The 24,105-nt window shown below is 39.9% G+C and overlaps 1 protein-coding gene across 1 annotated transcript in view; it reads right to left on the bottom strand.

Moving 5' to 3' along the window:
* Cad87A (cadherin-87A) overlaps window positions 1–24,105 on the bottom strand; it is a 107,640-nt gene that overhangs the window by 49,781 nt on the left and 33,754 nt on the right. The window contains exon 2 of the mRNA XM_043410851.1: window positions 7,852–7,904. Coding sequence (XP_043266786.1) covers window positions 7,852–7,904 — 53 coding nt within the window. The remainder of the gene's footprint in view (window positions 1–7,851; window positions 7,905–24,105) is intronic.

Here is a 24,105-nt window from a genome sequence, read left to right as displayed (position 1 = left end):
ATCCTCTCCAAAGTGTGAGATAGTGTTCGCGTTTTCGAGCGTGTATACGCGCAGCCACAGACGTTGTATTAAACGCTGAGGGAGAACGCATTATCCAGTAATACGCCCGGCTGCGTCCAACATTATCGGAAACTCGTTCAAACACCCACTCACACAGGCGCACGAGAAAATCCGCGTGTGTTTGCGACAGTGTGTATTTATATGTGGGCAACTATTCACCGGGAGGAAGCGAAATCCTGTTTGCCCCGAAATACTGTGTGGCTGTATATAATACACATTCGTAGACGAACGTTTGTAGAGTTCACTAGCTGCCTCTCGCGCTCTCCCTCGCCTTTTCTTTCTCTCTCGCAACGCTGTGCATGCTGATTTCGCCGGGGTCGATTCTCGTCGCGTAAAATCGGTGACCGATCGAAAATCGAAATTCAACGATGCGATCAGATGTTACGGGCTAACTTGCGCGTCTGTCACGGACGTAGAAAGTCACTACCGAACGAACACACTCTCGCTCCCGCGGCTAGCATAAAAAAGGCTCTGTTAAAAAAAATTGAAAATTGAATATTCAAATTCGCCGAACTCCCAACGTGGAGCAGCGATAAAATTGAAATTCATTCGTTCGGGCCCCAGTCTCGCGGTTGATTGTCCCAATTCTTCGACCGATTCGTCCGAACTTTCAATTATATGTCTTTTTGTTCACCTAATTTCATTTCCTCCATCGATATCAGCTTGCGTCAAGTGAAAAAATTCAATTATGGTTTAAAAAGGAGCGTAGAACTCGGAATGAAATTATTCCTCGAAGCGCATTTTATTTTTGGATTTTCCAGGCGAGAGAACCGCAGAAAATGTTCCGAAATAATGCGTCGTTATAATAGCAACCGAAATCACGCGGAGTCCAATTGTAGAGAAATTTCAACAAATATTTCAGGTACCTTTGTGCTCACGAGTTGTAACACAATATCCAAAAACCTCATAATTTTCCGGTGTTATATTTGTGCAAAATTTGTAAATGCGTTCCCCGGAATAATTCAATTTGGAGCCCTCCACGTGGAATGTTTCTCGTCTATATTTTCGAAGAACCGAAGCGGAAGGATCATCGATTTCTTCCCCACACTCTTTCCATTGAACAAATGTTAAACCGCGGAAAACGTGTCAAATAATGACACTGAAGTTTGCGACGTTGGAGTCCACCGAATGATCTGAAAAAACTGCTCTCCAACAATTCCAGCAATTCTCCGATTCTGCTACCTCTGTCTAATTAACAATCTAACTAATTAACAAATGAAAAATTGTGATTTTTTTCGATCTAATCCGTTCCTGCCCAGGCTCGAAAAAAATTCTCATATAATCCGCTATTCCAATGTACGTGGACGCGAAGCCACGTAACTCTTAGTGTCCCTCGTGCATGAGAAATTTTAGCCTACAGAAATGGAGCGATGATTGGAGTACGAATTGTACGTTAAGCATGAATCTGGAGAAGAAAAGTTCGAGCTGATAAGTTGATTATATACCAAGGTGTACTGAATTTATCGTGTTTTTAAAGCTCCCTTAAAGCCGCTGTCGTCCAAGTGAACGGTATTATATTGCAAGGTGCATATAGATAGGGCATCTTGTTATACATATAGAAGACGTCGTCTGCACCGTACGCCTTGAGAGCGAGGAAAGCGAAGTGGGAGATATATTGTGCGGGGCATTGTGCTCGTTTCTGTATAGGTAGCAGGCGACCATCACCAGCAACAGCAGCCGAGCAACACTACCGGCAACAGAAAGGCCGTGTGCCTCGAGAGTCGAGAAGAGGAGACGATCGATAACTTGAACCCTCTCGTCGGGGCTCCTAACATCGTGATAGCGAGACAAGACGTTGCCCAAACGCGACCAACAACTAACTCATCTTGCTTCCTCCTCGCGATCTCTCCTTCGGTGGTGCTGCGATGAATACGCTCGTTCGTGATTGGTCAGGCTTGTGTTAAAGTTTATGGAGAAGCGTGCTTTTTCGATATTTTCGATTCTGTCAATCAGCGGAATAAAAACATCGAAAGAGAAGGAATTTTATGAAGAAACTTGACAGATTTCATTCTATACTTGATCGATGCCTCTCGAACTTGGTTCACTGGATAAAAACAATTTACGTTTCGACGTAATTATTTGTTGGATCAATAAATGTGGCGAATAAAAAGAAATTTGCTTTTCTTCGCGGTGGAAAAACTCTCGTTGGAATCAACAAATTGAGGCGGGTTTCATTAAACCAAATTTGTGTTGAACAAAGGACTTTTGTTTCGTCGGCAATGATTTGTAGATTTAAAAAATTTTGTTTAATCTACTTATTCCTCGCATCATTTGAAATGCAGCGAGAGCTGGCAGCTTTGAAAAACTTTTATTAATATGTGAAAGTCTAGCTGCGAATATGAAAGTCAAAGGAGCATCGCTTCTCGTACGTATTTTGACTCCAAAATTATAATAACGCGTTGGCCTGTATTCTCGACGTCAAGAAGCTCGCAGCCGCGACAGGTAGCTTTATTTTATAAAGTGGGAGTGCGAGGCTGCTGAAAGATTTGCAATATCAGCATCGGTAGGTTGCTCGTAGCAAGGGGCGCCGGGATTACATGCGGTAATATCCTTTGCTGCCAGTTTACATCCCTGAAAATATATACTATATCGCCCGGAATGAGACGTTGCTTTGACGCGAGATACTCGTCTCTTTTCATTTCGCTTCTATCTCCAAATTATGATTATTTTTTACTAAAGTAAACTCGCGAGCCAAGAACAAAATTAACGTCTTCTTCAGCAACGCGTAATGAAAAACTTTAATCTACAAAACATTTCAGCTGTGATATAGTGCCTTGAAAAACGTAAATAAAAAATATCTCGCAACGAGAGGAAATAACGAAAAGTTGGCTCCAGCAGTGTGCTAATAATTTACGTTTTTTCAGCACTCGCTTTTTTCTAACATCAAGTACGCTTCTGTCGTTGACTTTTACTGGTTTTTATTAACATTATCTTCGCCACACGGGCTTGCCGTGACTCGACTTGACACGAGGTGACGATGCGTGATAAATTATCAAAGCACGGTAGAAGAATATATTTAAATAACAATTTGAGTCGATCGGTTAAATGAATTATTTACCCACGGGTACGAAGCCATTATACAAATTATGAAATTATTGAAAAACTTACGAACCACTTTACTTGAATAAGACGGAAACAGGGGGGAAAATCCTTCTCACGAAATGCCACACGAGGGTTCGTTACAAAATGTGAGAAGTTTTACGCGCAGAGATGATGCGACGGAGATACGAGTCTCGGTGGACCGCGTTAATCTCATCTAACGCTTCAAACTTTTGACGAAATTTCGGTACTTCACAAGCGTCAATAAAAAAAAAAAAAAAACGATCACTCTCAATTAAGAATTCATTGCATCAGAAATTTTATTTGCAGAAATTAATTATTCCGTCAGACGGAACGAGAAGGGTTTCGTCACCCCATGAAATTCTATCCCCATCAAAACTCTTCGCCCGGCAAGATTAATTTAAGTTGAGGATGGCTCGGAGCGAGATCCACATGTCGATGTGTAAAAACGTACAGTTTCATGCATAAATGTATGAACACGTGAAAAACACTGCTGGGTCTCTGGATGTGTTACTACATAAAATTGTCAACTATGAGAGACGAATAAGGTCGCACGAGGATATCGCTCTACGCTTGAGGTAGATCATGCCCGAAGGATCGTATTTTATGGGTGTCTAAATTGGCTCGATTTTTTTACTTCCTAATAAAAAATATCACTCTAATGTCAGAGTTATTATTTTGAGATTGTAATTTAATTTTTTCCACTTATCTTTTGGCCAAGGAAATTACAAGCCATTAATTAAGGAGTTTCGGTACAAAAGTCAAAATATTAAGAAATTGATCAAATTTGGTGATAATGTTCTTCAACATCAAGTGCGAAAACACAAATTTTTTCAAAATTTTCTTCTACTTAGTTATCGAGTAATTACGCATTAAAGCAGATTTCCTATGCCCGGAATGTATACCTATATATATATGGAAACGCTATGCTTATACACGTAAACTTTAGTGATCAATTACTCGATAACTGTGTAGAAGAAAAATCTTAAAAAATTTGTATTGTCAAATTTGGCACTAAAGAATATGTTCACCAAATTTTATAAAATTCTAAACTTTTTGAAATTTTTTATGTTTTTAGCATGGTTTAGCATAGCAACATTGTATCGCCTGTACCGAAACTCCTTAATCGGGGAACTATCACCGACTGAACCCCAAATTTCATGCATTCCTGACGAAAATACTACAGTTTTTTATGTGAAAAATCGCATTGGAGAGCGCACAGGGAAAACACAACGGGAAATGAATCGAGAAAAAAGTATTAATAAAAAGACAGAAGGCTATGACAAAAATGGGCTAAGCCGAGAAGAAACAAGCCAAGAAGCTCAGTACCAATTTCATTCAATCTTTAACGTAATGTATATTGCTAGTAAAACAATCGTTTCGATTTTTTTTCCAAACTTTCATTACGTACTTCATTGTTACTGTGTACTTTTTCACAAACTTCGTTAAAAACGTTAATTCGTAATATGGAAAGATGAATGATTTTTTACGCATAGTGCCTACAACCCTGTGTACTTTTATTCATATTTAAAGACGTTTATCTCAATAAGCAAAAAGACGAACCCTTTAAAATTTGGTATGCGTGTCAGTCGACTACCCATTTAAACTCTGTGTAAATTTCGCCATTTAAGAAAACCGTTTCGTGCATGAACTACCTTAATTAAGCAACTCGAGAAGTCAAATCCGGAAAAACTTTCCGCAAACTAAACGCTTTCGTAGCGATTTGGTGTGTTCATGAGATCACTCAATAACCAGGGGAATGTTGAAAAAAAGAAAGTAAAATTCGATCAAAAACTCGAAACACTGGTCAACGAAGACCGATTATTAAAGCATCAACCAATGAAGCGAGGAAAAGATTCCAAATGATTTTGAACGGCGACGAAGCCCCATCCATCAGTAATTTTTAAGAAATTTTTATAATAACGAAAGAATCATAGACCCTCCAGTCTTTTCTAGCAGCTTGTATCGGTGGTTTTCAACCAAAAAGACAAACCTCAAGAAAATCGTAAGAAAATGAAAAATTTTACTTCTGTAGATTTCTACTATAATTCCAATGATTTAGTGAATAGATGAAGAAAAACATTTTGATCTAGCTAAACGAATCGTGGCTAGACACTGAAATCCAATAATTTGAAAAATTGTTCCGATTCCTTTTCAGTGAAAATACCGTGCATTTGATCACTGATAACCTCTCTAATAAAGCTCGGACAAAGGAGAATAAGGCACATTCTGTATATATACGAAGTTAGAGACCGTGAGACTGCAGAACACGATCAAGGAACGAAGGAACGCCCCGAGTCGACATTTCTCGACCTAGAAGACGACGACGACAAAAGCGTTTCCTTGCCACTCATCTCCGAGACATGAGACCCTCACCGAGACATACGACAGAAGATATGTTACCGTTACAGCACTTTTGGTTCCGGAAGCTGCCAAGAAGTGGAAGAAAAAGCTGAAATGTCTTCGCTTCAATTTCAAATCACTTTGCCTATTTCGCACTTTCCTCGTAGAGAAATTTCTGCTGTTTTCAGATTTTGAACAGTCTGGGAGTGAACGCATAAAAGAATTTATGACGAAACCCAAAGCCACGTTTAGGGACATTGGAACAACAATTGATCAGTGACACTAAAACATGTTCGAGGTGCGATGCTTTCAAAAAAAAGGATCAAACTTTTCGAGTTATTCGTGTTGGAATGTTTCATATGTGAAAATAAAAAATGTGAAACTGAACGCACGATTTGAGAGCTATACGAAAGAACTGTGTTAACCTCGGTAAAAATAAGCGTGCATTATAAAACGGGAAAATGTACGTAATAGAAAAGAAAAATGTCTATAACGGAGAAAAATGCTTTGAAAATTTATAGTGCATGCGGGGCAGGAAGAATGCCGATGAGGAAATACCGAACGCGTCATCCGCAGAGAGAAAGGAAAGAAAGAGCGAATAGAAGAAAGCGGAAGCCTTTTACTCTCGCGAGTTATTCGTGAGAAAAGAAAACGAGTAGGGCGGTCTGAGCGAAGAAAAAAAAACAGACGGAAACAGCAAAAATGGCTTCTCGTAGTTCAGCGCAATTTTCGTAATAGCTGCGCGCTCTACATTCGCTCAATTTCTCGAATAAAGCACCAATTCGGTGCTGTTACTGAGATAATCAAATACGATTATGAGAAGAAAGAAGCATGCAGGCTATAGATCGAGATTGGGGACGTGGAAAATTCGAACCACGCGGATTGCACGTTAATTGCACGAACGTAGGAAAAAATCTCAAACATTCAGTGAAATTTGAAGCCTTTACAAAGGCACGTCACATGCAAATTTCCTTGCATAAAATGACGTTTAGAAAATGCAAATGATTGAAACCAAATATCAATTGGGTCCCCGCGAGAATCGGTGCAAATCTTAAAGATTCCAAACTAAGATTTACACTTGAAAAATCACCTCAATGCCCTCCTTGAACCGGCAACACTTCATCACGGCATAAAATCGTCACAAAATAGAACTTGAAAACGCGATCAAAGGTGAAAACAACGAATTAAATGTAAACGCTTTTCACTAAATGTCAAGATCAAGATAATCTAAAGGATGTAACAATAAGGACTTTGAAAGGAATCAACAACTCACTAACTAATGACTGAAAAACTTTTATAGTTGTCGCTGCTCCTGAGAATCACGAACGAGACTCTCAAGTGTCGAAGTACATAGGAGACCCTCCATCAAACAATGGGGACACCAGAAGCGTTTCTTGATTCTCCACGATCTAATTGTAGATAAGCTCCCTCGAATAAAGTTCGTCCGAGCTTTCATGCTGAACGGAAAGTACAACAGAATTTGATTAAACCTCATCAGAAGAATTTATTCACCGAGATTGAATGAGGAAGCAAGTATAAACGAAGAAGAAGCGATGCCAGATATACAGGCAGCCATAAGGACCTGAGGGAAAATTTTAAGTACCTCAGGGCCATGCAACCTGCTCCTCTAAATATGTGTATATACACAAATCCCAACAAGTGCGCTGGTTACGTAATAGCGAGCAGACAGGAAACGGCTATTCGCAATGACTCCGCGGCGGTGGCAAGTGCTACTGGATCCTCTCGAGTTCTTGTACACACACCGGAAGTCGACCCGCGTTGGGGCACCCTCGCACGAGTTGAAAAGGTGGGGCTGCCAAGGGGAGGGAGAAAAATTTATGACTGTGGAAGATCGTGACTGATAATTCAGTGCAAAACTTGCCTTGCCTACGAACAAGGCGAGCTGGTGCATTATTTATCTGATTCGCTGTACACGCGCGGGGCTCGTAGCAGCTCAGATGTCAGTCAACTGACATTTCTCATTAGAAATTTGCAGTAACGACCTTTTATTCGTGGCGGTTTGCACAATTAAGGGCACCGTCAAAAAACTATCATTTTCGAGGTTAGACGAAGAAGCGTGGAAAAAACTGATGTATAAAATATGTTTTCTGCTTCATCCGATTCGGGTTTCCGGACATTTATTAAGACCCGATTACTCCCCAGGCATTAACGGCACATCCGAAGCCGCTGCTTCATCCTTAATGAAAGTTGGTAACAAAGAATGAGTTAACGTCGAGCCATCTATTTGAAGCATAAAAAATTGAAAAAATAAGTTGACGTCGTTTCTTGATCTTCATCCATGTCGCACGGTCGCGTGATCACGTATGAACAATAATGCGAAAAGTGATAAGAAATACGCGGTCTGGAGAGTCCAACAATAAAACTTACCGACGCATGTGGACAACAGCCAAACTGCAATGAAGTTTCGAGCAGTGGTGAACCTGAAAGTAGAAAATAGACGCAATTATAAAGACGCTCTGAGGCTTTTCTGGCTTTAAGGTCTCCTTCGCGTCTGTATAGCGACGCACACACCGACACCGACACCCACGCGTACATGTGTGCACCATAAAAGCTCGTAAAAGCAAATTACAACTCTGGCGGTATACGGGATAACTCGAGGGTTCAACTTTGTCTGTTCAACTATCTTTCTGCGCTGCGCTCTCCTCGTTACGGTCCACAGTCTCTCTCGTCTTCTGTCCCTCTCTCGTGGTCGTAGCCGCGTTAATCCAAACTTATCTTAAACTGCGATAAAGGAAGAATCGTTCCGGGACCATGGCTGTGTTACATCAGGAAGGAAAATACATGGAGACCTCGCTGGAGAAAGCCTACGTCATTCTATAGCTGTATACAATTTTTTGCGCCCCTTTTCCGGTTGGTTTCAATCCGAGCCCCAAGAAACCCGGCGAGCTCCAAGATTTCATTTCCGATAATCAATGTTCGTCCCTGCGAATTTATCAATCAGGAAGATCCGAGAAAACTTTCCGCGTGATTATTGGCGCGCGGGAGAGTAAAAGAAAACGAAGTTAATTCCGGAACAATGCTCGGAGCCAATTTATTCGTGGGTTAAAATACAAAAAAAAAAAAAAAGCAGCAAATGAAATTTCGGTTTTAATTATTCCGCAAGTGTTCAGCGATAACTGTAAAGCGATAGCTAAAGGGACGAGTGGAGGAAAAAATTGCTATGACTCCGGGAACGATTCAGAGTGTGCTAAAAAACAAAAGAATGTTTTGGCATCCCATCAAGAAAACACAAATTCACCTGCCCCATGAAAGATCGCTTCATCTCTTTCGTGATTCGGTTATCCTTCCAATACGCCATACGAACGCGACTCTCGGGTCTATAGTTCGAGGAATTCACCAAGAATAATTAACGCGCGCGAAGTCCAAAAGTTTTGACTCTTAATAATACTCCTTTGATAGTACGCTAATAAGGATCGTGATGAAGTTTGATTCTCGAAAAGTCAAACGCAGGGTTGCACCATGTGCACGGAGAGAATGAAATTTGAAAAATTATCGTCCACTTACGATAGAGCGGTGACGAGCTGCAATTCATGATATTATTATGGGAAAAAAAATTGAATTTTTCTATTATAAAAATAATATTCATTGTCGTAGTAGGAATTTTTACGAGAGTATTCAGTAAATTTTGACGTTACGGTGAATTTTACTGCGCCGCACTGTCAAAATTTGCGTACGAATGTTTATGCTAGGATGCGGCTATACTGGGGACATGGTGGGATTCTTGTTGCTATATCGGCCTATTTTCCCATTCTTTTTATACGCTCAGCCCTTTGTCGAAGTGTGTAAGTCACCGTTTCAGTGTGCTGCGAAATTCGGAAACGAATGATCGATAGTTACGTTAGGGCAAAGACATTCAACCGTGATGCACCGTAAAATTCACTAAACGTTTTGTAAATTTTAGTACACGTACCGTAAATTTAACTACCCGCAATATTTATTATTATGAAACTGAAAATTCCGCAAAATATTGAAAATTTTACAGCGCGTTACTGCTGGAATAAATATTTTTCGTTTACTTGTCCCCGCAGTCAAATACATCCGCGGTTGATTTTACAGTGAATTTCACGCTAAATATTATCGTTTAATTCTCTCCGTGTGCACTGACGTTTCATCCTAATTAAAATCTTCATGATTTTCCATGCCAACCTTTTCATTCGGATTCTGTTCACGTTATTTTCATATACCGAGTAATAGAAGGTGGTGGTTGTTCAAAGATATTGTTATGGATAATTGTTAAGGGGAACGTTGAATTTCAATAGCTCTGCGAATATCACAATCTCGGGAGCATGTTCCAACCATTTTTTCTTGTTATCTCAAGATCAACCCTCCAGAAACACGAGAATAATGCACGCGATACCCAACACGGTGGCAATATAATTGTCGGTATAGATCAAATAACCGCGCGGCTCCAACAAACTAAAATATTGAACATTTCACTGACATAATATATTGTAAATGCACGTCCTTAAACGAACGACAATATTCCATGTAATAACATATACCGCCATAATCCACACGTTTGCCATGCAACATTATGCATTGGGAAAAAAAAAGTCATTGGAACAACAAAATGAGACATCGAGAGGTGCTAATGAAGTAAAAGATCATCAGAAGGTTAAACATGATTAAACAAATAAAATAGTTTTAGATCAAACTGCAGATATTAATTCTCTCCGAAAACATTGCAGTTAAATGAAGAAAACTCTTTCAATAACATCAATTGCTATTGAATCAACAATTTTTTTTCTCAGTGTGCCCAACCGATGAATGTAGTAGTAATATTTTTATTTTGTTTTGAAGGCTTTAGCCTGTTACAAAGGAGATCGTGTTATAAAAGAAATAGATAACATAAATATTTAATATATTTGCTTCAGTAGAGATAGCTTTTTAAGATTATAATGATAAACCAATGACATATGCTTAAAAGTTAGGTCTATGTTTAATATGCACTATACATGTTAAAGAGAGGATCAATTTTGGATTATTCGTTTCTCTTGGTTGATGGCAAATATTGTAAGTCTTTCATCTAAAAAAGATTTAATTCATGTTATTGGATATTAACAATAAAACAATAGTTCACAATAAATAAATGTATTTTCAACCAATTAACAATTTCATGATACAAAGCAACCGTAACATCATAAATCCAGCCAACAAGATCTCACAAAATCGACACATGATTCCAACAAGGATTTTGTGAGACGACTAGTTAGATCGTGTGTGTAGTACAACCATGGAGTGAAAGCTATGCATGTGAACATCATTAACGACAGGATTAATTAATTAAATCAAACACGATTACCTGATGTGTGGAGATAATGATTCTTAATTATAACTCCAATCTAACTCTTTCAATTACAACATTGAATAATCAACTGCATTATATTCGCTTCAATTCATGACAAACTGTTTGTGTTGTCTAGACTAATTTTTTCGTAATAAAAAACAAAACCATGAACGTCAAAAACCAAAACAAAAAACCCTCAATATCGTAATCGTTCAATTTTCTTAGTTTCCAATTTCATAATAAACATATTTATAAGGTGGCAAAATTCACATCACAAAACTAATCGTTGATTACATAGAAAATTACCTATCCATTTACTATTTTAAACAATACATATCAATAGATTTATATTTTTTTGATATATATCACTGTTTTTTGGTTTTGGGTTGGCATGTTTATCTTGCCTTAATAAATATAAACTATTTGTTACATTTAATCGCATTTACATTCGCACAATCGTCAAGACTGTCCAAAGCTATCAAAGGGTTTGCCATGGGTAGATATTGTGCTCTGATTGGCTCGTATATTGAGCGTACATTTAGAAAATGTTCCGTGGATTCTGGTTGTAGCTTATTGCACATGATGCATATGATTTCCTCGTCTATTTTATAATAGAATTTTTTGTATCTTATTGTCAAAAAACCACCGCCGACAAGTCGTGCTTGTGCTACTAATATTATGAGCGGCAGAGACATCGTTGTTTTTAGGTAGTCTTTACATTCAACTGTTTTTGATGTTTTTATAGAACGGACTACTCGAAGACAATACAGTGTTGTTACTACATCGGATCTGAATTGCTTTTCTTTTATTTTTTCTAGCAACTGTTTCAGTTTCTCTTGTTCGGTGCGATTTTATTTAATGAGATCATGCCCACCACACGAGCGTTGAACAACTGAATTTTTTGTCATGATAAGGGATTGGTGCTATTATATTCTCTCAAAATTTATAGATTTAAAAATTAACATAACTAATCAATTAGTCCGTTGTAATTATCAATTATATAAAAAAAATATCATTATTAGTAAAAATTTGACTAGTTAACTTTTTGATTTGGCAACTTTGTTGTTGGTGGAGAGATACCTTGCCAACGGTAAACTGATGACTTGTCACTCACATATGACTTGATACACATAACCAAAAATTTATTTGAATTTGAGGTTACGTCATTATTTGTGATTACAAATATTTTTGTTATCACAATATTTGTATAAATATGAACAAAAAACATCTTTCTATTAATTATACCGAGACAGTATACACGCCTGTACAGTACCGATACACTAATGTAAGCACGTCACAACTAAACACGATATACGTCGATATACATATATATAAACAGCCGATAGAGCGGTGTTGCCGATGTCGTACCGAACCTAGTATTCAACGATTCATCGTGAGCGATAATCGTAGTTAATTTATGATTTCATTCTTAAAGTTTCGGTGACCTGACATTTTTATAACGTCATTAACAAGATAAATGTTCAACGAATACGTATATGATTTAATTTTTTTTTTTTCCAGCATTTACGATCCCTTAAATTTGATTGAAAAATCACGATCCATTTACTGCCACTACGATGTCCAATTTTTAATACTTATTTTCTTGCTTAAATGTTCGGTAGCCTCCCCTCAATTTTTTTTACCGTAATTTTCGAACATTTTTCTATGCTGTGTAAAAAAATCAGATTTTTCTGCAGATTTTTAAATAGTGGCCATGATCTCATTAATATATCTGTTGAGCCGCGACTTTATTCAAAGGTTCCTTCAAGTTCGAGAGCCAATTATCCCAACAGATGAATGTTTCGTACTCTGGATTATCGATATGTTGAAGCTCGCAACGTTGGAAGCCCACGAAATGCTGTTTCGTTCGAAGATTTTTTTGAATGCAGTTTTAATGCAGTATCGTGGTCGGGTCAACCTCAAGATTCCGATACGAAATTTAGACGTGCTTTCAACGAAATAGTTCCGCGCCCGAGCTCTCCGTGCTGCACTCGAGTATACTCGAATGTGACGATTTTCGGAGCTTTTTGTTATTGAGATTATTTTTTGAACTGCGAGTTACCGGAATCCAATATAGGCTGGTGACATGAGCTAGAAAATTGTGAAATAATAGAGAAAATATTCGATGCTTTCAACCGTGGGGAATTCTCGCGAAGCACTCAATCCCCTGCATATTCTCGTTTCTCGCATTGTGTCTACTAAAAAATTCTCCAATCCCGCGTTCGTTCGCTTTCTGTTATGAAATACACGTACGCAGATTAAAGGTGTACACCGAAGCTGCTTATGAAAGGTTCGGGTGGTATGCAATCCGTGTACCCGGAATCGAATATTACAACAAAGTGGAAAGTGGAACGTCCAGCTAGGGGTTGAAGAGGGCGTGCACTCGAGCAGAATGTTCGGACCGCGACCGACGAAGAATTCGAGCGCGCGCTTATAAAACCGCTATTCGACCTCGATTACGTTGATGTATTGACTCGACGAGTACGAACGTAAAAAGGATCAAAAAAGCTCGACTGGAAACCATCGGCTTAAAGCCGCTGCAGCGAGTCCAATTGGAAGTTCGTACGAGAAGGGAAACTGTAGACGCTCCAATATATGCTCGAATGATTAATGCGTTTTTTGCAATCGTGTGGGAACGCGAGAGAAAAAGAAGGAACTCCGAATTCGGTCAATGAGAAATTATTCAAACAAAAATCATAAGCTCGAAATAAAAATATTTTTCATCCATTTGCCTTCGACGTGATTCGAAACCCCCTAAATAATGGATCGTTATTGTCGTTACTCAGAATCCCCCATGATTATTGATTTCTCGTTAAAAATTATTATCGACCGAGTCATTTGTTCATTTCCCAGCTGGATAATACCTTAATACACCAAAACGAGTGAAATTCCGGTAAATTTAAAACTGTCTCTACACGAATTTATTTAGAATGGTTACGTGAGCTCGAGTGCATGCTTCAGACATCAGAAATAATATATTTGACCGAGTCTGCAGCAATCTCATGGGAGCAGAACTTATTGCGAATGTTCTGAAGATTCAACATGTTCGAAAATTGGGAACTCGAGACGAGGACAAAGGCATGTCGAGGCGAATAAACCCGGGCACACACACGTTATTATGCACACATTTGATCGGAGAAAGGGTGAGCAGGGTAGAGCGTTGAAAGAGTTTGGCACGGGCATTTCTCCCAAAAGACCTCCCCAGCGTGTCGTCGGGAGGGTCGTGATAAAATATATTACCCTTACAACCCTAACGTACCACTCGTTTATTAGAAATATAAAAGTTGTCGGAACGTAAATCTTCGTGGAACTACTTTAAACGTCAAAATCTTGAAAACGTACCAATCGAATTGAAAAAATAAATCAATTGTTTTGAATTATAAGGACAAACCGGTTAATTCGATGAGATTGTGTTGCTTCATTGAATACCCAATATTGAGGTTTCGATTCTGATTTACGGGGACCCAAATCTCACTCGATTATGCAAAGCAATATTGGCTCGAATGCACAATAATTAAACTTTGTTTGATTGTAGGGAAAGGCTGCATTCTGTTCATGAGGTATTGAGCTGATATCGAGAGGTTTTGAACGAACATTTGACCTTTCATAAACCTATTTTCTTATCACACAATACTAAAAGTGGGGCAAAAACATTTTTTACTTTCCAATCGTTGTTGGATCGCAATAACGATGCAAACCACGATAACCGACGAGTCTCAGGAACGATGGACGTTCCAAACAGAAGAAAACTTCATCAATCAGTTTTTTTCTCTTTACAGGTTATTTTGTGTGTTTTCGAAGGCATCGATCATTTTTTCATAAATTTATGCATTGAAATAGGTCATCCTGCAAAAATTAATGGACTGAATATCGATTGGAAGCTTAAGGTGAAAACACCTTCTGCTACGGATGCTCCTCTGCTCGCCTAACCAACCCAAACATTCTATTTTTCAAAGTAACACAAATTGAATGGAGTGTTCATGCTACAACCCGATCCAGGGCCACGCGAGAATAATTTCAATACAGCGAGAATTCCCGGATGCCACGTATCAAACCGGGAACCCCCTTATCGCCTGTGCCACACTCTCCGTCGTCACACTTCACACGTTCATAAAACGTTATTCGTTCGGGAGAAGAGGAGACTGGAACGTCGATAAATAAAACCTCTGCTTGTAGGTCACATGCCCATTTGTTTAAATGCATTTCATGAAAATCTCAGAAAACATTTTCAAACACTCAAGATTGGAGTTTCTGACGCTAAAACGGCAATTTTGACATTTCAATTATCGCCATATGCAGGTCTTATGCAAATTAAACAAAAATAAAATGCTCAATTGAGCGAATTACAAAATAATTTGCATACAGTAATTTTGTTTACGCAAAAATATTTCAATCGTAAGCTCTCAAGACTTTTTTATCACAAACATGGCGGCGTTCAACTAACGAATGCGTCGGTTATTTAAAAAAAAATGAAACACGAGAAGTGCATTATCAACAGCTCCGAACACCCATCACACATTTATCAATAAAAAGCCCAATTTTATTAACGATTTTCGGTGTGTACACGACATCAACCCGATCGAACTTCCCATCCGCTGGAATGCATACGATCGTGATCGCAAATCTCGCCATTCTCTAATAAATCGTTCAGCGGTTAACGGTCTCGTACGTCAAATAGTCTATATCGACTTTTACTCATGCACGCTTGACAGGCACGTTCAAGCGCGATGGGAATTGTACTCGCTCATCACGTGGATGATCGCGCATAAAATATATAGACACTATCGACGTATCTTGCATTTCAGAGGCAGAGAGAGAGAGTTGAGTGGTATTAATTCGGACTACTATTTCAATTTCAATAAAAATTATCACTCGAATAAATTCATCGCGGCACGTCCAATTGCATCATTTTTCTTTCTTTTGAAAACAATCCATTTTTATTCGGTAACAAAAGGTAGAGTCGGTAGAAAATGATGAGGATTTTATGAGAAAAATCGAAAATTTGATATAAAAATTTAGTCGAAAAATAAAACTTCGTATTCGTCCGTCGGTCAGATTTTTCACGATCGACCATTTTTCTCGCACGACAATTTTTAGTGTTAAATGCCAATCTCGCTGCACGAGAAAATGCATTCGAACTGTCAGTATTCCAAAAGTGGTTCCAAACTCTGCCGAAAATCCCACTCAAATTTGTCCTCCGAAATGACGTATTTGTGTAAATCACGAAGTATAGTAAGCGGTCCATCATCCGCGCGCGAGTGACCGAAGTGCACAATTAATTTTATGACAATAAATTCATGAGTGATAATTGTATGGTAATCGTGGAATTGTAATTAATCGTGAAGCCCTGGCGCAGGATGAATTAATCAGTGATAATCTGATAATGTTGATCCTTAATTACACGTGCTACGTGAAATACATCAACCAGATTAAATATATCCATAAATTTAAAACAGATATTTTTAGTTGTGGACATACGAGGCGAAAAACTAATTTCATGATGCAATATTTCATTGAATTTATCAATCAATCTCAACAGCAATGAAGTATTTTCCATCGAAGTATAATTTCTCTTTAAAAATTTCTGTCAAATTATCTTCAATGAAATAACACTAAATTATGGCACAATAATGTTTATACTTTGACCTAAAATTCCCAAGCAGCAAGTACGTAAAAATGTATATTAAATCCAAGAGGCGAAAAGTTCAATTGTACATTTACAAATCTATCTATATGCATACGAAATATAAATTTTCGATCGTTAAAGTTTTGGAGTGGAGAACTTGCTCTTCCACCGAATATGAACGTCGGGCGCTCTCCAAAAACTTCATATAACGAGGTACAGCGACCGGCAAACAGCATTGTGAGATTATTACGAAACTTTTTCCACAACCGGTACTTTCGGCTCTCGGAGCTCCCCAAACGATTCCTCGGTCGTGCGCGTATTCACAGTATTATCACCGACGCGCGACTATTTCCATTTTTTTAATTGTTATTTTTTTCATTATACTGTTGTTATGCGTCATTATTCGTAGTTCATGTTTTAAGGAACGTTTCGACACACTTTCGGAGCACATTTGATATAAAATAAGGGATCAGTCCGTTGAAGAAATGTCCAAATTAAATATGAAAATATAATGCAGGAACTTTGTTTTTCTTTTCAGAAAAACCTTCCGAACGACGTTCGCCCCAATATTGGAATAACAGATTCAGTGCGAAAGAGGAAAAATCGGGTGTTGAAATTTCGACGCTTTTGTTGCAGATCAACCGTAAAGATAAATCGAAATGAGCAAACACCGGTTGGATTTGGTTTTGTGGGAAATTTGAAATGTCAGACAGGAAAAAAGACTGTTGAACGTATCTTTAGCGACGTGGTACAACTTAATATTAGCCAGCATCGCTCAACATTCCTCGCGAGTTATCCAAGGATGCGCGCACGGTGGAACGAAACGGTCGCCTTTTTCTAGAGGCTTCGCGAAGGAACGGTACAGCTTCGTCACGTGACAGGAAGACGATTACACGATGCGCTTAAAACGGAACGCGAGGCCGTTAACCGGTGAGCATTCCGAAGCTTTTCCGGACGACGCTCGTTGGAGATTTTTATTGTACTTTATTGTTTAACTCGCGATACACTTAACCCGTGAAATCTTCATTGTGAGCGAGAGGCTAAAAGTGAGAAATTTGGCAACGGTATAATCGGGCTGTGAACAACGAAAGTGCGGGGATTTGTCTGTCTTCGAATATATGTCGATCTCTCCCACACCGAGTGCTCCAATCCTCAAGCTCTTGGAAACTCAGAAAGAGTTTCTCAGAGCTCGGATCAGCATCCGTTTACAGCTTCCCTTCTCTCGTCTTCCTCGCTCTTTCAGAGGCTGCTTATTAGTTCGGAAGAGAGCAGACGGCGGAGAGGGAGATACGAGCAGAGCAGAGGAGAAGGAGCCGATGATAATCGGCGTCGCATTACCCTCCGGTGAGCCATAGCAAACTTCGAGGACGATATCGATGACGACAAAGGGGCAAAGACGCGAAAACAGATTTTCCGAAGCGTAAAGATGGAGCGGGAGTGAACTCGAGAAATTTAACGGGTAAACGTAGATCAGAATTCCAGACCAGCATCTTGGAGAGCGCACCAGGTGCACGTAAACTGCCAAGGGATTTACCAAGCTGACGCGATAGCTTGCAAAACTCTGAGAAAATGTTGGAAGCGCAGGAATTCCCGACTTTGAAATTCAGATTATTGCTGTGCATCCGATTCACTCGTTTCGATTCCGCTTACAATTTTTCCAAGTTTGAGCAATGCAAAGGGTTGCGCTGTCCGGGTATTTTTCAGGCCGAAAAAGAATTCGGTTAACGAAACACACTGAACCATCGAAACGAAAGGGGAAAAAAATTTCGATGCTAAATTTTGTAGCGTCGAGTAACAAAAATTTATATTTTCAACGCACTTTATTAACACGAATTTACAAGCAAAACTGAGTGCGCATACTTCGCTCTCGTTTTTACATTTTTTATTTTCGTTTTTTTTTTCATACGCGACAATAAAGGGAACGCAAAAACGTGCGTTTGTGGGAAGCGAAAAAAAAAAGTTTACGGGGACAAAAAAGCATTTCATCTCTCCGAGCAGGAAAAATTCGTTATCGCGAGCAGAATACTCGCGAAGCTTTTCGCGACGTGCGCGTTATATGTTTATATTTAACGCTTTTTGTGAGGTTTCTCTGTAGGGAGATTTCCTCCTATTTCGTTCTTTCTTCCCTCTCCCTCTTCCTCTCGCCCCTTTCCCTTGACGCGGTATAGTCGAGCGTTATATCCCGAAAGTGCTTTCTGCGAGAGGACGTGCGCCGAGACGCTCTACGTTTTCCCCGAGAAGATGCAAACTCTGCTGTAGGACTTTACGTAACTGTTCGCCAACCACCGGAGATTCGGATTGCCAGAAATGAAGAGGGTGAAACCCTCTTGAGAAACTCGATTATTCCTCTTGCCTGCCATTACATTGTGCTTCCAGCGCACGAATACAGATACGCGTTTATGATCAAATGTGGGGGTTCCGAATTCCAAAGACCCTCACACTTCACCGGTAGAATTATGATTGATAGTTTTGTATTTTCCAAAGTTTCAATCACAACTGACTGGAGAACATCTCAATTAAGGCAAAACGACATGAGGAGCCGAAACATGAAAAAAAGAAGTCGTTTCATTTGGTTCCATGTGCGCTGCGGGCGCGTTGTTTTTCAGATTATTTCGTTTAATGCCCTGAATTCTTCCGTTTCAAGTCGTCTTATGTGCGGAAATTCTCATTTGAATTTTTATTCGCATTAATTTGAACTGCACAAAATGTTTAATGCTCTCCTTCAATAAAACGGTCGATAAACAACATGTTTTACGGCCGATCGATGCAAACAGTGAAGTTTCGTAACGAGGACTCTCAAGAAGTGTGTAATAAACACATCAACAGAATAAAGAGGGAGGGGGCACTTAGGCACCTTAAAAAGCTCACCCTCAACGAGCACTAACCCTGGTGACGCGTCTGACGAGAAAATGAAATGAGCTCTATAGCTCCGCAACGATTGAACATAAATTGAACGGGACCGGAAAGAGAAGAAAGCGACCGGAGAGCGATAGAATGAAACGAGGAAAGGAGCGTTTCACCTCACACGTTTAATTTTCTCATTCACCCTCTCTGTTTCTATCTTGTTTGCTCGAAAGGTACTTGAAAAGAAAGAATTCGCGATACAGCTGTAGAAATAGTCGCTCGAGTCTCTTTTTATCGACGAACAATTCCAATTGGATTGGACGCTCGATACACCCATACAGGATATCCGTATTTTTGTATTAAAAATGAAATCGTGAGATGAAAATGGTATCACTCTGGAGCGCGAAGTATTTCAAAAAAATAAATATTTTTCGTCGTTCCGTTTAGTGGAACAACGAAATGGGGCATTCCAAAACGAACAAAAGAGTTTTAGATCAAACTGCAGATTCGTTCTCTCCGAAAATATTGCAGTTAAATGAAGAAAACTCTTCCAATAACATCAATTGTTATTAAATCAATCAATTTTTTATCAGCGTAATGACTTGGAAACATTATATTTGAATGTTTACCACAGGAAAGACGTTGCCTCGCATCAACTCTCACTGTACTTCGCGTACGTTGAATTTGGAAATGAATTTAAAAATCTCATCAGTGTAAAGGAATTCGCCAATGTGGGAATTTCATATTAAAAATTATATTTACTTCATTCGGTGTATATCGTGGGGAAACGTGATCATTCGAATTAGAGTGTAAAGGTCCATATTCGCCTGCACAAGAATTTACAGTCGGTTGTATATCGAAGGGAGAATTCCTTCAAGATTGGTCTCGCGAGGCTCTCACCCTCGCGTCCGCGCGAGGTGGGAGACCCTTCGTTCCCCGTTGTTTCGCTTATCGTTGAATAACGAGGATGGAACCGCTCCGGAATTCGAGCCCGGACAGAGCGGATGACTTAAATAAAATGCTCGCCTTTAGCTTCTTGCTCTCGAGTTTCCATGGATGCGTGTCCATGCCACGGGAGTGTTTTCATATTTCAATTCTCTCTCTCGGAAACCACTGAATGTTAATTTCCGTCAACTTTAATTATATAATTTCTTCATCCCGGAGCAAGCTCCTTAAACTTTTTTCCGTCTCTTGTACGGTCGGAGCGACAATGAGCAAGCATGAATGCGAGAAACGTTGAAATTTCCTCGGAAGCTGTTTGCTCTATAGTTGGAAAACATTTTTCATTTGTTTGCTGAAAATCCACCGATTCGGACACCGAGAAAGAGCCCCCTCCGCAAACAATGAAACGCGACTCGAGAGCCGAAAAATCTAGAAACCGCCGTGGAATTCATTGCGAAAAATAATAAAAACTAATAAGATGCATCAACGTAACATGAAATTGAGTAAAAAGCAGAGAATCTTTCCATTCAATTACAGAGCACTCGAGATAATTGAATTATTTCATTTCTCTCCGGTTCCGTATTCAGCATCCATTCTCTTCTGACATCATCTCACCCCCTTAATTCCGAAGTTACCCCTACGTACGAGACGACAGCATCCATTTCATCTGTGAACAATTTGGCTCTTCCTCTCGCCCGGCGATGTCTCTGCGATGCTCCTCTTGCTTGTGCCATTTTCTTTTCTCAACCCCATAGCCCACGACCCCGTTAACCCAACGTCGCGGCTCTCTCTCTCTCTCTCTCTCTAGGAGGATAGCTAGACGAGTTACGACGCCCACACGCTCTCGTGGCTCCACTTTCATCCACTTTCATTACTCTCCGCACGCAAAGGTCGCCTGCCTCGCAGAGCGAATACACATGCCACTGCGAACTCGCGTACCGCACACACAAGCTCCCGAATTATCTCTGTATGGCTTCGCGTATGTAAATTACGAAATTCCCGGCCAGTCTCTCGTAACACATGGGAAATTATCTTCTCCGGGTATACAAGTAGGATATACGGAATGCGAGTGGAACTCTCGCGCGATGAACATATATGAGAATCTAATTTCTCCAGTAGATCCGTTTACAATGAGCTTCGGGATAATGGATGCAGGTGCGTGTAGAAAAAAAGCTGTGAAAGAGGAGCAACGTTCTTGTGCAATTGACGAATGAATAATTCATTGAATTTCAAGGGGCTCGTGCGGGGAGTCTTAAATTCCATTAAGTTTAAGGCTTGTTAGATTGCTTTAATAGAAAAAAAATTCGTTTACTCAAATTCCCTGTAGGCTAATCCGCGCGTATGTTTAAAAATAATTGCAGTGAAACTATACATCCGATTCAAGTTGAAATTTGAGTGCAGGCTGGATCCAGCGGGAAGAAGCCCGAGGCAAATGCGAGGGTGCGTATAAACATAAAACGTGTGAAATAATATTTCATAATACGCGAGGTACGCCCTCGAGCACCGGGCAGAGTTCATACGTATGTAAAAACACGCGGGAGCAGCCACCTTTCCGTTCACTTATCCACGTCAAAAGTACATGCGGAAATGAGTGTGGGGCGCGGAGAGGTCGTGGAACGGGAAAATGAGGCGGGTACGGTGCGAAAGCCAGAGAGAAAAATGAACACGCGAAAGAGATGAGACTGCGACTCGCATCCGGAATGTTTTTCACATCCCAATGGACCACTTTGATCTTCGATCTCTTACGCTTTTTCTTTCTGTCTCTAGATCACCAATTAAGCTTGTCTGCTTCCCATTTTTTAGAGTTGACACTCCGAGTTTCTACTGCGGGTGGTGTGGCGAGGCGATGACCCAACTACGATCGCGAAGTGTCCTTCATTTTCTGCTTACGATGAAAACGTACGGAATTATTGTCGGACTGCTTCATTTTCGGAGCATTCACACGGAGAGAATTAAACGGTAAAATTTAGCGTGAAATTCACTGTAAAATTTACAAGATATATTTGACTGCGGGGCAAGTCAACGAAAAATATTTATTCCAGCTGTAAATATTGCGGATAGTGAATTTTACGGTGCATCACGGTTAAATGTCTTTGCCCTAACGTAGGTATATCGATCACTCGTTTCCGAATTTCGTAGCACACTGAAACGGTGATTTACACACTTCGCCAAAGGGCTGAGCATGAACAAAAAAGAGCGGGGAACATATTCGTACGAAAATGTTGACAGTGCAGCGCGGTTTCACCGTAACGTCAAAATTTACTGAATACGCTTTGGTCAAAATTCCTACCGTGACAATGAATATTATTTTTTTAATAGAAAAATTCAATTCCTTTCCCACAATAATATCATGAATTGCAGCTCGTCGCCGCCCTATCGTAACTGGAAGCCAAGTTTTCAAATTTAATTATCTCCGTGCGCACTGACTGACCTGCTATTCGAAGTTGCTTGTCCAGCATTTCGACCAAGGTTCAAGGATCTCTCATTAATTTTCCTTCGAACAACACTCCAAGAAGTACGAACTTAATGCATTTAAAAAACATTGAATGGAAGGCCAGAAATGTATCCGAGGGAAATCCGAATTCACTCGTACAGACGGGTGTATCGAAGGGAACCAAAAATATATAGGATCGATATATGCAATCGATGTATAATATCGTACTCTTATCACGAAGCGACGTAGACCGTTCGAGGTTTCCGGTAGCCCCAGAGGGCACACGATGAACTTCCGGGACTTCTGTCTGGTTAATTCTTCGGTCGTCCCGATTCCTCTTCCCATACACTTTCGCATATCCTCTCGTCTCGTATGTCACCAGAACTCTTTATATATTCAAGACTCGGAGGGATTCTTCTGGTGCTCGGTGTGTCACGATCACAGAGAGAAAAAGACGAAGAAAGAGAGCGAGAGAGAGAGAGAGAGAGAGATGTACTTGGGTTTCCGGTTCCGTGGAGCTATCATTCGAGCATATATGCGATGTAACTAAAGGCCATACCTACCTGTCATGGGTTTTATGCATACATGCACACAGACACACAGCCACAGAGAGGAACGAAGCTAAGCCACCTCTCGAGTTTATCTACGTGAGCTTTTGAAATAGCAGAGGCCAAGGCGCGGTGAATAAATGTACATATGTGTGGATAAGCTCGTTTCCCATTTACAAGAGCCTATTTTGCTGCAGTTGGATCAGCAAACCGCCTTCGCAGGAGCCCGAATAACTCAAAACCAAGAGACTCAGTTGCGCCCTGCCCACCGAGGGCGTCACGTCGAGCCTTTTTAACTGTAGAGAAGCCTTCAAATATGCTGCGAGAGTTAGATGCACATTGTCAGGATTTACATTCATAATGGTCCCAACGAAAATCACGAACGGTCTCGAATTTCCCCTCGTAGGAGTCCTGCGAATTCTCTCTTTTGTATCTACAATTTTCTTTCATTTGCATACTCGTTATAGTTACCGGTTTTTTTTTAAATGTGCTTCCTGCCGAGAAGTTTGCGAATCGATGCGACAGAGCTCGCAGGATCACAAGGATTGTAAAAAAGCAATGATTTGAGGCCGATTCCGTAACACGATTCAAGCGGAAATCCTTCGATCGGAGTGAGTGAGAACTGCGCGTGCGATCTCTCATTATTATCTGCATTTACCCGAGTCTCGTCATCTATCTGAGGGAGAAAATACTCGAAAATTTGTTTGGAAGCGCCAAAGTCGAAACGATGACGCTGAAGTTTCCAACGTTGGAGTCCAACGAAATGATCGAAAAAAACTCTCCAATAATTCCAGTGATTCTCCTATTTTGTTCCCTGCCAAATTTCCGATTCGTAGTTTTTCAAACTGCACCAACGATTCGTGAAATAAAAAATTGGTGAATTACAAACGTTTTTTTCGTTCATTTCGTTGGACTCCAACGTTGGAAACTTCAGCGTCGT

The sequence above is a fragment of the Venturia canescens genome, chromosome 1 (genome assembly GCF_019457755.1).
Source record: "Venturia canescens isolate UGA chromosome 1, ASM1945775v1, whole genome shotgun sequence".
Lineage (NCBI taxonomy): Eukaryota > Metazoa > Arthropoda > Insecta > Hymenoptera > Ichneumonidae > Venturia > Venturia canescens.
Note: the sequence above shows the minus strand (reverse complement) of the source record. Positions and strands in the feature narration are given on the sequence as shown.